General features: G+C 35.8%; 1 protein-coding gene across 9 annotated transcripts in view; it reads left to right on the forward strand.

The window, feature by feature from the left end:
- LOC106869108 (ciliated left-right organizer metallopeptidase) overlaps nt 1-16,565 on the forward strand; it is a 96,905-nt gene that overhangs the window by 65,302 nt on the left and 15,038 nt on the right. For all 9 annotated transcript variants that reach the window (XM_089348681.1, XM_089348677.1, XM_014914659.3 and 6 more), the window contains 10 exons: nt 73-127; nt 1,591-1,740; nt 3,717-3,836; nt 4,682-4,757; nt 6,221-6,378; nt 6,537-6,608; nt 9,729-9,831; nt 11,373-11,439; nt 12,224-12,317; nt 14,068-14,163. In XM_089348681.1, coding sequence (XP_089204807.1) covers nt 73-127; nt 1,591-1,740; nt 3,717-3,836; nt 4,682-4,757; nt 6,221-6,378; nt 6,537-6,608; nt 9,729-9,831; nt 11,373-11,439; nt 12,224-12,317; nt 14,068-14,163 — 991 coding nt within the window. The remainder of the gene's footprint in view (nt 1-72; nt 128-1,590; nt 1,741-3,716; nt 3,837-4,681; nt 4,758-6,220; nt 6,379-6,536; nt 6,609-9,728; nt 9,832-11,372; nt 11,440-12,223; nt 12,318-14,067; nt 14,164-16,565) is intronic.

Below are 16,565 nucleotides of genomic sequence, written 5' to 3' on the forward strand. Positions count from 1 at the left end.
AATGAATGGACAGGTATTTACAGTATTTTTTGTTACGTTTTATTAGTGCATATGTATATCTTATTGTTTTAGGTGTAGTGGACTGGAACGGCGCTACGATGGAGAGTATTGTCTGGAGATTGTAAAGGTAAAGAATATTGTTTATTATCACAGTTATAATTTTGTATTGAGTTTTTGTTTTTGTTTAGCCCCAAGACAACCTTTATTGAACAGACCTATATGATTTTCTAGCCATTACCATCATCATCATCATAATTGTTTTAATGTTCACTTTTCCATGCATGATTTCTACAGCTGGATGCCCTTCCTAATGCCAACCACTTTATAGTCTGTACTGGGTAGGTTTTTTTTTTCATGTGACAGGCATTAGTGAGATTTTTTTTTTAACTCAAAGTATTTTGTATATTTTATTGTAAATATAATTTCATATAGGTGATACTTCTTTTCTCTATCTTAGTTAGGGTCTCTGTGATTGCTTGTAGGAATGGAAGAAGACACCATCCTCTGATTGGAGACTAGGTTTGCAACAAATTGCACTTTGCTAAAAGCACCCAAAATGAAACTTGTTAAGGCAGGTTTTCTATGGCCAAATGTTTTTCGTGTCACTTACCCTAATATTTTCTCTAGTCCTTCAAACAATGGTCATCTCAATAGCTAGATATGTATTCACTAAGTATGCAAATGTTTAGGCAAACAAGATACAAATATATATACACTTACATGCATGCATGATTGAGGATCAAAAGAATATACATACATAAATACATGCGTAAATACATACATGCATGCTGTCTTCTCTTTAGACGAGCATGACTATCGCTGCGTGTATGCATGTATTTGTTCTTTATTGTATGTATGTATTCTTTTATCTATCAGTCACTCTCTCTCTCTCTTGCTAGCAAAGATGTAGCTTCCATTAGTCTCTCTCCCACTCTCTCTCATTACTATCCATCATCATTGCTTCTCTGTCATTACTGGTTTTCATTTCCTTTTGACACCTCTTTCTTGGTCTCACTTGAGTTCATCTGCTATCACACACTCTTCTGTTCACTCCATCAGTCATGTTACTTGCAATGCTCAGTGAACTGAGACATCATTGAACAATGAGGACCTTTTTGTATTGTAGGATTCAAGGCAATCTTTAGTAACATTGATACCAAGATAAAATGTGCTTTGAATACACTATAAAGTTGCCAAATAAATGGAGAAAACATAGGGTCATAGGATTCCAGAAGTCTTGCGACCCATCTGAGAGGGTTGTAACTCTGAATACGAACTGGCTCAAGTTGAGGTGACCCTTCTAATGTATGCCAGCATGGAAAGATGATGTAAAATGATGATAATGATGATGATGATTCTGTCATGTGCATCTGAGCACTTATACAATAAGCTCATCTGTTTTTCAATATTAAAGCTATAATTAGTTTCTAGATATTGTAGATTATTGAGGATCAAAAGAATACTGATTTTTTAAAAACAAATTTTCCAGTCTAAATTGATTTTATTTGTAACATTAAATGATTAGGTTATTTGTCATCATATAGCTTTCTTTTCTCAAGATACTTTAATATATTTATTCCTCTATTTCAGATTCCTGATGATCACTTAGAAGGGTTTTCAGTATGGAATCGTACAGGGAAGGAACCTGTGAAAACTTATTTTTCTTCTGGTCCTGGTGTCAACGATACTGATTATTTGTTGTATGTCTCTGTTAAAGAATCCAGCAATTGCTGGTTGAAGGTAAGACACTAATTCTATACAACTTCTTAAATAATGCACTGTGTCTTAAAATCATGTGTTATCACTGCTTTGCAGTTTGATATATATCTTTTATCTTGCACTTGTATCAGTCACTGAACTGCAGCCATGCTGTGGCACCACCTTGAAATGTTTACTCAAACAAATGAACCCTATTACTTAGTTTATAAACTTGTAAGCTTGTTACCATAGCAGTTTCTTTTTGTTGAACTGCTAAGTTATATATGTTAGCTTCCTTATTCATCCTGCAGAATTGATTGAATATGTATCAAGTATTTTAATAGAATTGATTTAGCTGGCTATAATTCTTTCTTATGAATTCCTGGCTTTGTGCTGATGTGAAAATCAGCAATATTAATATTCTTCAACTACAACACCTGGAAGTCTTTCTCGTCTTCCTCCTCAATAAAAGATCTGAACCTGAATGGTCAAATCTCTTCCATTCCTCACAAGAATTATGTTGCCTTGGATTATTTGTTGCTGATACTGACCATCAGCTGTTTCTTCTGATTCTCAGTCTTATCACATTCTTAGAATATCTGCCATCACTGATTTTTCTCTGATTATAGTTCTTCACTTTTTTCTTTCGCATCATCATCATCATCATCGTTTAACATCCACTTTCCATGCTGGCATGGGTTGGACGATTTGACTGAGGACTGGCAAGCCGGAAGCCTGAACCAAGTTCCAATCTGATCTGGTAAGGTCTCTACAGCTGGATGCCCTTCCTAACACCAGCCACTCCAAGAGTGAGGTGGGTGCTTTTTACATGCCATCGGCATGAGGGCCAGTCAGGCGGTATTGGCATTGATCATGCTCGAATGGTGCTTTTTATGTGTCACTGGCATGGGACCAGTCAGGCGGCACTGGCATCGACCATGTTTGAATGATGCATTTTACATGCCACTGGCATGGGAGCCAGTCTGGTGGGACTGGCATTGGTCATGTTCGAATGGTGCTTTTTTACGTGCCACCGGCATGGGTGCCAGTCAGGTGGACTGGCATCGGCCATGACAATGATTTAACTTGAATCAGCAGGTCTTCTCAAGCACAGTTTATTGCCCAATGATTGAAGGGTACTCTTAAATGGGCCGGTTATGCTACACTAGCATAGGCTTGCTGGGTCTTCTCAATTACAGCATATCTCCAAAGGTCTTGGTCGCTTGTCATTGCCTCCATGAGGCCCAGTGTTTGAAGGTCATGCTTCACTACCTCATCCCATGTCTTCCTGGGTCTACCTCTTTCACAGGTTCCCTCCACTGTTAGGGCGTGACATTTTTTCACACAGCTGTCCTCATCCATATGCAACATGTGACCATACCAGTGCAATCGTTTCTCTTGCACACCACATCTGATGCTTCTTATGTCCAACTTTTCTCTCAGGGCGCTTACACTCTGTCAGAAAGAATACAATACGTTTTAGTTCATTAAATTATAGACATGGGTAAAATATCTTACAGTACTTAGATGCTTCCTTTTTTATTCTGACCTTGATTGCTGCTGGGGTCAACTTTGCTTTCTCTGGAGGTTGATTAAAAATAAGTACTAATCAAGTATTACCTTTTCTCCCAATTTTCTAATTGGTTCTAAGATAAGTCCTTGTGCCTATCTTAGAATCACTCATACACTTCTGGTATTTGATTTAAAAAAAAGTAAAAATATACTGAAGGATTATCTCTGCTAAATTTGTTTTAAATGTTTTTATAAAAGAGAAAGACACATTTCGTAGTTAGTCCTGGGTTCATAATGACAGAGCAGACCATGATAAAACACATTCCACTTGTGACCATGATGTTTTTTTTCAGACATAATATATCTATGACTGCATTATCCAGTGTATCCTTCTTATCAGGTGTGACTTGACAGGGACTTGACTGCTATTTCTAGCTAGTGAATTATCAAAAAAGCTCTTTTGTTTGCTTGATATTTAATAGTGTTTTGTTATTTATTTATTGCAGGATAAGCATGTAATAGCTTTTGCTGGTTACTGCCAAACTGACCAAAGTGGACGTCCAATTTCTGGTATGATTAATTTCTGTCCTAACCAACTTGATGTAGATGAAGACAGCATGTATGTGGTAAGTAGATGATGATGGTGATGGTGAAAAACATTAGTCTTTTAACAAAAACTTGGAAACGAGTGATTAAAATATGGTTGAAAGAGCTATTGTATTGAAGATTTACCTAGGCCATGTCAACCAAAGGTAAAAAACAACATCAGAAGCTCTGCTATGATAAGGAAAATGACTAGGTACACTGTTAATTAGGTAGCAGGAGGTTCAATATACTAATTGAATTAGTATATTAACTTACTTCATTTGTCATCTCTGAAGAATAATGAATATACTTAGTCAGTGAATGGTTTGGAACAATGGAGTGTAACACTCAGGAGTTACACTTTATCATCCTGGAGTACAATAACTGCAATGAGTTTTTATAATTGCAGATAGATGGCATTTACAACAAATGTGGCTGGGTTTTAGAACAAGTATGGTTGAATTTTGAAGCAAGTACAGCTGCTTTCTATAGTGAGGATAGCATGCTGTTTGCTTCTGAAAGTGCTGTTTGCTTTTGCAAGTGCAGCTTGCTTCTGCAATTGCAGCTTGCTTCTACAACAAGTATACCTTGCTTCTGTAACAAGTGCAGTTGGCTTTATATCTCTTGGTGAGTTTGAAAACTAATCCCTGTCCTATTACCATGTGTTTGAAAACTAGTCCATACCCACTCAATTTGAATCTGAAAACACAAGTTAGCAGCAGTTAAATGTGTATAAAAAGACATGAAAGATATAACATGTAACATTGTGTGTTTCACATATTTGCTGTGTCATGTGATCAATACTACATCAGTCTGATGTACAAGCTTGGTTATCCAGTTGAATTAAATTGCATTAAGGAAACTTGAACAAACATTTGTTTTCCAGGTTGCTATGCACGAATTGTTTCATGCAGTTGGTTTTTCCAAGAGTTTACTGAAAAAATTTGAAACTTGTAAGCCTGGTAAGTTTTATTTATTTAATTTATTTATTATTTCATTTTTTTAATAATTATCTTGGTTTCAGTATAAATTATTAATTTTGTCCTGAGATGTTTAACAAACATGGTTTAAAGGAAATTCCTGAAGAGCAGAGTCTATCATTTTGCTTAAATTCCCAGTTACAGTCACTTCATTTATATTTGTAAGGATTTTGAAAAGGCTTGAAGATCACAAATTCCATTTCCCTACTCCCTAAAAATTAAAATGTTTTCTGCCCTCCCAGAGAAGGCAACAGTAAACCAACTGAGCATGTGCCCTGTAAAGCACAAACAAAAATCTAGTAAGCTATGACTTAAAAAACAACAAAAATACCCCATTGCATCCTTTTTGAAATATTCAGAAACATTTGGTGCTGTTCTCTCACTCTAACCATCCTGTGGTTTTAGTATGTCTAGAAGTACATTGTCCAAGTTTATCTTCCCATATTTTGTTTTACAATGGATGATAGGGTGTCATTTGAGGAACATTTGGTTACTATTTCTAACAGTTTGAGTGACCGCATGGAAGCTCTTAATTGATAGATTTTCTATGGAGATAGTTGTTTGGATACCAGTTGAGGAGTCACATGCTTGTATCTTGTTGCATTAACTTCCAGCCCTGTTTCAACATCCTTGCTACTTGCTACTAGATTTGTTTAATAGATGTAAGTGCTTTTCTTCTTATAACTAAACTTTAAAAAAACAATAAGAGATGACTTTTCACACGTTTGTACACTAATCTATTTCTAGTGACTATTTCATTGACAAATTTGGGATCTGTTTCTCCTCTTATTGTCAAACCATGTTAAGTATAAGAGTGGAATGTGGAACTACCTATGAGCCCAAACCTTTTGGCAATGCGTTGCACTCTGTAGTGCACTTTGTAATATATATATTTGACAGGAAAGACAACAAAAGAAAGAAAGAGACCTCGATATTATTCAAATAGAGGAATTTATCTGTAAAAGTATGTGACACTTATTCAGTAGCCATGATAAAACTCCGAGTTTCGGATGCCAGAGTGGGAGCCCACGCCAACATCTCTTCAGTTATCCAGCCAATTGAAAATTCCTGTGAAAATGACCGTTAAAAACAAAGGGAAATTACTGTGTAGTGACAAAACGCGTCTAAAACTGCGTACATTATCGCATGCACGCATACATCTATACACACACGCACATACATGCATATATGGGTACAGGACGTCACCAACGGTTCAAAGAACATGAAATACGTAAACGAGAAAAAAATGGAAAACAGGACAAGTAAACACAGAGAAAGGACCCTTCATCAGTTGTCGGCTGTCTATCTACTCCTCATTTCGAGCATTCATATGTATATATATTTACACACATACACACACACATGTATATATGCATATATATATATATTTATCAATTGATATAGATAGACAGATATATATGTTTATCCTTTCGCCTTTTTTTCAGCCTTTGAAGACAGTGAACTGCCATGTATCTCATCTGTGGACAGCAGCCTTGCTACTTCAGGTCGCCAAAGATTAACACTGCCATCAGTAGTGAGGAAGGCTCGTCAACATTTTGGATGCAGCACTGATGTTGACTATGGGGTCCTTATGGAAACTAAGGTAGGATACTGTTTATTTCATTATTATTGATTAAGGGTGGTGGAATGGCAGAATCTGTTGAGTACCAGACTAAGTTCACTCAACTACAGTCCCTGGTGCAACCTATTTTGAACATACTTTTGTCCATGTCTAATTCAGAATGTTTTATATACTTCCAGGATGGTCAGCTTCTTTCTCACTGGGATCAACGGATGATGGAAAGTTCCATTATGGTACCAACAGCTGGATTGGTATGTATTTTGTACCTCATTTTTAGAGAATGGTAGTATAATCTCTAATCAACAACTCTGTATTTTACTGGTACCTACATCTGATTGGAGAAGGAGGAATGGTAGCGTTGTAGTTTTAAGAGGATTTGATTCTCAAAGCTGGAGGTCACTGAACTTAGAAAATTGTTTTGTAACTTAATAGATAGTGGCTGGTGAAGTCAATAGAACATCCTATTAACAGATGCTGTCTTTGGTCGAGGTACTTAACTTCTACTGGGTCATTTTTACTTGTCTATGGATCATTTTTACCTGTCTATATAAGCATCTTGCACCAGTTTTTATTGTTTAGGCCCAATATTTATTTATTTATTGCTTGATCAAGCAGACTTGTGAATAAAAGTTTTCCAGCTGCATGTATTTTAGCTTTTGCTATATCTAGGAATACATTATCTAATGTGCCCTTAGTTTCTTCAGAGTCAAAGCTCACTCATTGGATATAATATAGAAATAACTAATTTGTTTTGTTAGCTTGTACAGGCTCTTATAGTTCTAGAGAATGTAATGGGAGAACACTCTAGGGTATTCTTACGTTAATTATGGAGAGCTGCCTGCATAAATATTTCGAATTACATTTTTGATTTTGATGGCATCTTTAAGTGATTAACCTCAGTGGTTTATTTATTCTAAATATACTGATACTTGATACCTACTCATATACAACATCCTATGCTTAGTGATTTTCTCATCATTTTATTGCCTCAGTTGAGAGTATAAGATCTAAATATGTCTAGCACTGTCTCCTGTACTTGCTAGATTAAAATATCTATTAATCAATAAGGTTGTTAAGTCAATATTGTCTTCTCACTGCTTAATTATTTCTGATGAGATTTTTGATTCTCACTATATTGAATACATTTACACTAATTTTTTTTTTATGAGTAATTACCGTCTGTGATTTTTATTTCCTTTTTTTTTCAGTTCTATATTTAAGAGATGAGGAATTATGTACATTATTTACATTATTTACATTTGACGGATATTTGTCCTCATCATGTTTGTTGTTAACACAACGTTTCGGCTGATATAGCTTCCAGCCTTTATCAGGTGTCTTGGGGAAATCTCGAACCTGGGTTCTCATTCCTAAGGCTGTCGTCGTCGTCGACGTTGTTGTTCAGGTCACTGCCTGGAATTGAACTCGGAATCTTGGGGTTAGCCCACGCTCTTAACCACTACGCCATATGCCTGTGGTTGTAGTGGTTAAGAGCGCGGGCTGTTAACCCTAAAATTCCGAGTTTAATTCCAAGCAGTGACCTGAATAATAATAAAATAATAATAATAATAATAACATCGAAAAATACCTTAGGAATGAGAACCGAGGTTCGAAATTTCCCCAAGACACCTGATGAAGTTTGGAGGCTATATCAGCCGAAACGTCGTGTTAACAACAAACAAGATGAGGACAAATATCCGTAAAATATAAATAATGTAAATAATGTACTTTTTTTTTGTTTCTGTAATTAGAACACTTTGTTTACATGCTAAATTATGCCTGTTTAACTAATTATTTAATCTCGCCGAAGTTGTCTATCTTTTTTTAAAAGTAATTTTTAGAATTCTTAGTTCAGTATGCGTCAGTTGCTTTCAAGGGAAATAACTCCTTCCAACAGACTTTCATGGATTGGGTTCAGCGAGATGTATCATCCTCAGATTTGAAAGATAGGAAGTTTCTCGCAATGCAGCCTCTCTCTCTCTCTTTCTGTCTCTCCCTCTCTCTCTTTCTGTCTCTCTCCCTCCCTCTCTCTCTTTCTGTCTCTCTTTCTCTCTCTCTCTTTCTCTCTCTCCCTCTCTCTCTTTCTCTCTCTCCCTCTCTCTCTTTCTCTCCCTCTCCCTCTTTCTCTCTCTTCCTCTCTCTATTTCTCTCTCTCACACACAATATAAATGATCTATTTTACTAGTTACTCCTGTTTTATGAGATACTCTATGAAAATAAAACAGGACTCACTAGTACTAAACTAAATGGACAGACTGAACCTGTTATTGTTTAGCCTCAAATCAGCCCTGGTTAAGCAGATGTATGGTCAAAGGAATCCCAATTGTAACCATTCTGTCTTTTTCATGTCTAGTGTGTCTTTTCATGTATAGTGTATCCTACTTTTTTTTTTAAGACTGGGATGTAATTTTGAGGAATATTTGGTGATAGTGTTGATAGCTTTGTTGCTCTTTAGACTAACTTCATCCTTAATCAAGTAGATATGATCAAAGGTGCTCTAGTTACAACCATTCTTGATTTTCTCTTCAAAAGATGTGTGAGGAGAACTACATTAGCCAACAGTTGTGTGTGATTTGAAGGAAAGTTAACTGCTATTTCTTGCAGGACGAGCAGTTGTTAACTTGTTATGGCTATCAGTCACAGATAGTTACATTGGGAACTAGTTAATTTGGAATCTAATCATTTCGTGATTATTCACTATAGTCAAACTTACCTGGTTTTTAGCTCCAGGTCAACCCAGACTCAGTTGAACTATGGCCAGAGTAGGACCAACCTATTCATTGTTCAGACATTATGTATCCAATGTGCCAATGTGTCCTTCATTTTTTTGTAAGATAGCTTGATAGAATTTTAATTACTATTTTCTAGCTCACTTATTGTCTTAAGTTCCCTCATTTACTCATTCTCCCTCATTGACTCAAAGTCTCTCATTGACTCAAACTCTCTCATTGACTCAAACTCTCTTATTGACTCAAACTCTCTCATTGACTCAAACTTTCCCATTGACTCCCTCATTGTTTCAAGCTCTCTCATTGATTCAGGCTCTCTCATCAGTTCAAATTCCCTTTTTAACTCAAGTTCCCTCATTAATTTGAAATCTCTTGGCTTGTTACACATTCAAATGAAGTGAAATAGTTCAACCAAATATCAAAATGGTACCAAAGACTTAGCATGATGGGAATTGTCTTTCATTTAATGGGGTTTACACTAGTAAGGAAAAACTGATGTAATTATATTAAAAAGAAAAAGAAACAAATAATAATTTGACTAATCAAATATTTGTTGATGAGTCGTTCGAACTTTCAATACTAACATTTATATATTTTATAACTTGACTAACTTATTTTTTATATTATTGTTTTTCTCTCTAGTCTCACCAGACTGTTATTGATCCAATCACTCTAGCTGTTTTTGAATCCAGTGGATGGTACAAGGTTAATTATGCTGCCTCAGATAAATTCCTCTGGGGAAAAGGTAATTACTTTAAATTTTATTGGGCATTTATCCTTTTGTGTGTCATCATTTTCTGCCACTCCCTATCTGTATTTCGTCACCAGTTATTGAATATCATTGTCAAGATTGCAGGTATGGCTGTGTGGTAAGAAGTTTGCTTCCCCACTGCATTGTTCTGGGTTCAGTCCTACTGCGTAGCAACTTGGACAAGTGTCTTTTACTATAGCTACAGGCTAACTAAAGCTTTGTGAGTACATTTGGTAGACAGAAACTGAAAGAAGCCTGTTGTATATATGTATAGGTGAGTGTGTGTGTGTCTGTTTCCTTGTCTTGACATAGCATGATAGTTGTAAATGATTGTCACTGTCATTCAAGCGAGAACACATCTAGCCATGGGGAAATGTTAATTTGCTTGGAAACAGGTGAGGTTTGATGAAGGGCATCCGGCTGTTGAATTCTTCCTCTTTAAATTCTCATCCGATCCATGCAAGCATGGAAAAGTGGACATTAAATGATGATGATGACAACAACAATATGGCTGTGTAATTGACTTCACAACCATTTGTCTGGATTTGTTTCTAGTTACAGTTTTACATGACAAATTGGTAATCAATCAGCTGAACTCCTTTCTGAATTTATTCATTGCACCAAACTCCTACAACCATGTTCACTTTAGTTCCTTGAACCATGATCCTTATTTTCATATGTATCCACCTTGATGTTCTCATGTGTGATGATCGAAATTCCTCAATACTGTTGCAATAAACCTGAAAATTACATTTGTGTAGTTCTCATTACATGGTCAAATGGTTTGGAAGTTCACTTTACTTTGTAATGTGATTCTGAGTTCAGTCCTATCATGTGATACCGGGCAAGAGTCTTATACCATTAGCTTGTGTCAAACACTGTATAAATGAAATGGAGTAGATGAAAACTATGCAGCAGCCTCTCTTACGGACTTTACCTGTGATATGAGAGCCCAGTCTTGTCCACACACACAGTGTCATGCTAAGTCTGCCTGACTATTACATTATAGTTACAAGTGTCAGCTATAATACCGTGAGTAGGTAATTCCATTGATCAAACAACTGAAACCCTTATTTATGGAAACCACTGCAGGATCCCTTCATCATCATCATCATCATCATTTAACATCTGTTTTCCATGCATGCATGTGTGGTTGACAGGAGCTGGCTAGGTAGAAGGCTACCCCAGGCTACTGTGTCTGTTTTGGCAGGGTCTTTACAACTGGATGCCCTTCCTAATACCAACCACATGTATTCCAGATCCTTCCTATGGGTTTTATGTTTTTTGCTGTGTTGTCTACCATCGTTCTAAACATAACTATTTTATTCTTCCTCACCTTGTCTGTTATCTTTTCTACTCTGTTGGCTAGGGATATGTTGGCACTGCAACTTCGGAGTAATTACTAGGCTAAAGCAACTTGTACACATGAATTCCTTTGCTATAACTGTCATGTGATATATCCTTCTTGTTCATAATTTTCTTTTTTGCCATAATTCTGCTAAGATATAATTTTGATCTATATTTCTGTATTTCAGGTGCAGGTTGTAAGTTTGGTCTTGCTGAAACCTGTGTAAACGACACTGAGTTCTTCTGTTCTGGCAGGTGATTACCTTCCTATTCTTTAAGTTTTTGTTTTAAGACACATATCCAGTGATTTATAACTATATACTGTTGTTCTGCCAAACTTGTAGAATGATTTCCTTACATTTTTTAAATGTCAGTGAAGGAGGCTCTATATAGTTGCTCAAAGGTATAGAAGTAACAGCCAAATCTTCCTTAAATCAGACTCTAGTGCCTAAAAACCATTGGATGGTCACAACTGGATGTCTTTGATCTTTAGCTCGATGTTTGTGGAAGTTGTTGGAAAAGAAAACGTAAAGAGGGAAAGAAAGATGAATTTATGGAGAATAGTCAGAGAAAAAGATTCTTATTTCCACATTTATCTTCCTAATGCTACCCACGTAACTGTTTTGCATCAACCCTGGTTCTCTCAAGTCAAGTAAAACCAATTATTTTTATACTAAGTTAATTGATATATGATATATCTTTCTATGACATATCTTGCTATGAGGAATATAGTGTAGAAGATACTGCAAAATTTAAGCAACCTTGAAGTTCTTTACTTTGTGTAAATCGTATTATTATTATAATTGACAATATATATGAAGCCAGCAAATAAAAACCAGAGTGAGAAATAAACGATAGTGATTTCCATTGGTGAATATCAGTTATTAAAGAATTTTCTCCAAAGGAGGGCTCTGCTTAAAACAGAACAAGCATCTCGTTATAGTATATAAATTTGTTCAAATTTGTAATCTTTATAAACTGAACAGCCTGCTTGAAATCCTACTGTACAACACTTAATTAGTTGTTTTTATTGCTCCAGTGAAGAAGGATGCCATTTCCTGCATAAAGATAAAGCTACATGCCAAAGTGGAATCTTCCTGGAGCCATGCGGAATATTCCAAAGTAAAGCAGAGGTAGGATCTTGTTTTCTTCCTTATTTTGCAAAAAATTTTCCATTATTTTGCTTTTTGTTCATTTCTTTTTGATTCATTCATGTGTATTAGTTTGAGACTGTATGTATACACACATACATGGAAGTGTTTATTAATGTGAAACTAGACCATGCATATCTTGATTTTAGAATAGGTACAGCAAATCTCTTTATGTTGTAAGACTTGTATAATAGGGTAGGTGACAGGAAGGGCATCCACTTATAAAACACTGCCTCAGAAAAACCATCCAACATATGCCAGCATGGAAAAGTGGACGTAAAGTACTGACAATGATGCTGGTGATAATATACACATAGACATGTATGTATGTATTTATGTGAAATTGTATACACATAAGCATGAAATGTGTATTGATGTGAAACTATGTATTTAAATACAGGGAAGTGTATATTAGTGAGAATTTCTATGTACATACATTATAGTGTGTATTAATATGAAGCTGTCTACATGAACAGACAGAAAAGTGTAAGAGCATCAATGAAAATATGGAACTGTTTATATATTTCAGTTATTTGTAATGTGAAACTGAATGTGTGCTTCACCTTTCATATAGATACAAAGTATGAAAAGATGCAATAAATAACACACACACTTTCAGCACACCTACCCTAGCTTTATAATTTAGAACTAACTTGTTTTTCTTACATCATCAGATAATACAAAATGTGTGTAAGGCACTGGATTAAATGTATTATCAAAACATAGTTCCATCAAATGTTTTTGAGTTGAAATCCTATTAGAATTGATTTATCATTTCATTCCTTCTAGTGTGAAGAATATAAGTGTGAATAATGTAGAGGGGACTAAATACTGCAGGAAGAATGGGACTGAGCAATGTAGGGTGGAGACAAGACAGTGAAGAGTAAGGACAATTACTGGGGCGGGGGGAGACAAACCATTCTAGTCCAGGTGCCACAAGAGAATGCACCAAATACACTCTATAAAGTAGTTGGTGACAGGAAGGTTATTTAACCACAGAGACTATACTAAAAATTGGATGTATGATGTGGTTTCTGACTCATTTAGGGGGGTAGTAAACTGAAAATGGAACTGGCTCTGATCACAACTCTTATCAGTCCATGCCAACAAGGAAAGCAAATGTTAGTTAGATACACCTCTTTCTGTGAGTCAGAAGTCCTTTAGCATTTAAAGTCTGTCTTTGAGTTTAAAGGTCCATTACATTGGAGCTTATCCTGATTTTCATGGCCTTAAAGTGACTGAGTGTATGAGACCCTCTTCTGAATGGGACCCCAGTCTTTCATTGTCTTAACCCCACTCCAGCTGCTGCTGGTGCTGCTATTTATTTTCAGTTGAGTGGACTAAAGCAATATGAAGTAAAGTGCTTTGCTCAAGGACATACTGTGTTGCCTGGCCCAAGAATTGATTCCCTAGCCCAAAGATTGTGAATCTAACGTTTACCACAGGGTCATATGTCTAAAATGCAAAAGGACCTTTTGAACTAACTTGTAAAATATTTCTGAAATTGTGTGTATAAAGCAAATGATTATATAATTCTTTTTTTTTTGTTTATTTCTTTATATTCTTATGCTCATCCTATCATTATTTTCATTTCTTGATATTTTTGTTAGGTTTGGTATTTATTTGTAAACAAACTTTTAACACTTATTAAAATTTTAATGCTTGTTGAACTATTAAAATCTGTTTCAGAAATAACTACTGTATGTAACTGTTTACTTTTTTTTAAAAACAGAACCGCTGTTCCATATCAGACAAAACATCACTGAAGGCCTATGGAGAAATATTTTCACATAGAAGTCGATGCTTTTACTCTAATCTCACCTCTGACGTATGTAAATTCTAAGTTTCTGTATCCATTTTTCTGTTTATTTACCTCATATGCTGAATGACAGAAAGCAAAAAGATTTGAAATTGTTGTCATTTAACCCTGAGCTAGGAATCTACAATCTAGGGTTGTTGTCAACCCTGATTTTGGGGACCTGTAATCAAAGACATCCAGCCATGAACAACTCACCTTTTTGTTCAAGTATAGTGTGTTCTGGACTAGGTTATTTAATGTATCCTTTCCCTGGAAAATGAAAGATGTGTTTGACTGATATATCTAACTGGTTGAAGGACCATGTAGTCTCCTTCATTTTTATATAAGGAATGTATAATGTCTTGTGAGAACCCAAGTTCTAGCTGGCTTCATAGGGTTCCAAACTAAGTGCTTTTTCTCCTGTTATTCATTATAATAGGCATAACTAATATATTTATTTCTAAAATGGCATAGTCCACCTTGGTATAAAGGTACTAAAAGGTCGAACAACTCATTGCTGTAAGCAGTGATAGCATGGTCAAGTTGATGAGTGATTTGTAAACTTGAAGTACTGAGATAAATTCCTTCCATCAATACAGGTTGGAGAGTAATAGGTTTTACCAAATTGATTTTGTCTACATGTAAACTGCATGAGACTTTACAAAGTCTTTACTGACCCTCTTATGATTTTTAAGGGTTACAAGGGCTCACAACATGACTGACTCTGAGTTTAAAGTGCCTTGAAAAATATAATTTCTAAGCAGCATGCATTACTCAGTTTGCTTATATACAGGAATTATATATAAGGTATAATGACTGGATATTAGATCTGCTAGAAATAGCAGCTAAAAGTAGTTCAATGTTTGATATATAATGACTGAGATGGTGATAAGTGGAATGCCTTTGACTTAGGGTTAAACAACATCAAGGCAACAGAGTTTGAATGGTTATTTGACCAATGATGAATTGACATTATGACTGCAGTATTATTTGAAGTCACCTGAAAGTATACAAGAAAGAAAGAGCTGGATGGACTTAACACTTTTGTAACTATATTTCTATTGAAATATATACTGCCTGTATCTTAATTTTGAAATTATAATTTGCAGTGAGGAAAATAGCTAATATTTTCATTTATTGGTTTATATCAAGCAGGTGTTTGAAATATAAATTTAAAGAATATTCTTCCCAAAGATTATTGTGGATGGTTTTAATTTAAAAATAGGCATAGGCCTGGATGTGTGGTTTAGCAGTTTGCTTCCCAACCATATGGTCTCATGTTCAGTCCTACTATGTGGCACCTTGGGCAGTTATCTTCTACCAATACTATGGGCTGACCAAAGCCTTGTGAGTGGATTTGGTAGATGGAAACTGAAAAAATCCTGTTGTAGATATGTGCTTGTATGTGTGTGTGTGTGTCTCCTTGTTCTGACGTCATGTGATGGTCGAGTGTATGCATCACTGTCATATAAGTGGTGCTGTTCATTTCCAATCTTCTATGAAAACATTCCAGCCAAAGCAGAATATTACCTTACTTGGAAACAGGTGAGAGTTGGTGACAGGAAGTGCATCCATCCATAGAAAACCTGCCTCAATGACTTCTGTCTGATCCATGCAAGCATAGTAAAGTGGGCCTTAAAAGATGATGATGACAAATATTTTATAACAGTCACTTTTGTATTATAGGACTAGGAGCAGTCTTAGGTAGCTTGGTATCTCAAACAAGTTAATATGAAGGGAAGTCAAAAATTATTCATGCTATTATTCACAAAATTATTCGCCATAACATATCTTTATTATTGTCACACTGCCTTCTGCGCATGCATGCTTATAGTTAATACTATTAATACTATTGTGATCATGTGATTGAAGTTTGAGCCTGATCATGCCATCTTACATTCTGGCTATACAGTGTAAGCATGGCCGCTCCGCTAGCTGCTTCACTAGCAATGTGCACCAAATGAGAACAAAGAGCAGTGATCTGATTTCTTTGGTATGAAGGTGTGTCAGGTGCTGAAATTCATTGAAGGCTTTTAGCACCATACAGGAACAGTGCACTACTGCATAGAAGTGTGTATGAGCGGATTGAGAAGTTTAAAAGTGGCCAGACAAGTGTGATGCATGAAGAGGGAGTAGGATGTGTGTCAACATCCACCACTGATAAGAAGATTAAGCAAGCTCGAGAGATGGTAATGGTGAACTGGTGAGTTATCATTGATGAGGTAGCTCATTCTTTGCAGATTATTCATTGTACTGCCTATTGAATCATCCACGATGAGCTCGGTTTCCATAAAACCTGTGCAAGATGGGTGCCAAGAGAGCTTACTGCAGAGCACAAGCGCAAACATCTTGAGGTCTGCCAACATTTACTTGATTGTTACAACAATGAGAGCGAGGAATTTTTGAACAGAATAATCACAGATGAAATGTTG

The sequence above is a fragment of the Octopus bimaculoides genome, chromosome 3 (genome assembly GCF_046866305.1).
Source record: "Octopus bimaculoides isolate indiv1 chromosome 3, ASM4686630v1, whole genome shotgun sequence".
In the NCBI taxonomy this organism is placed as follows: domain Eukaryota; kingdom Metazoa; phylum Mollusca; class Cephalopoda; order Octopoda; family Octopodidae; genus Octopus; species Octopus bimaculoides.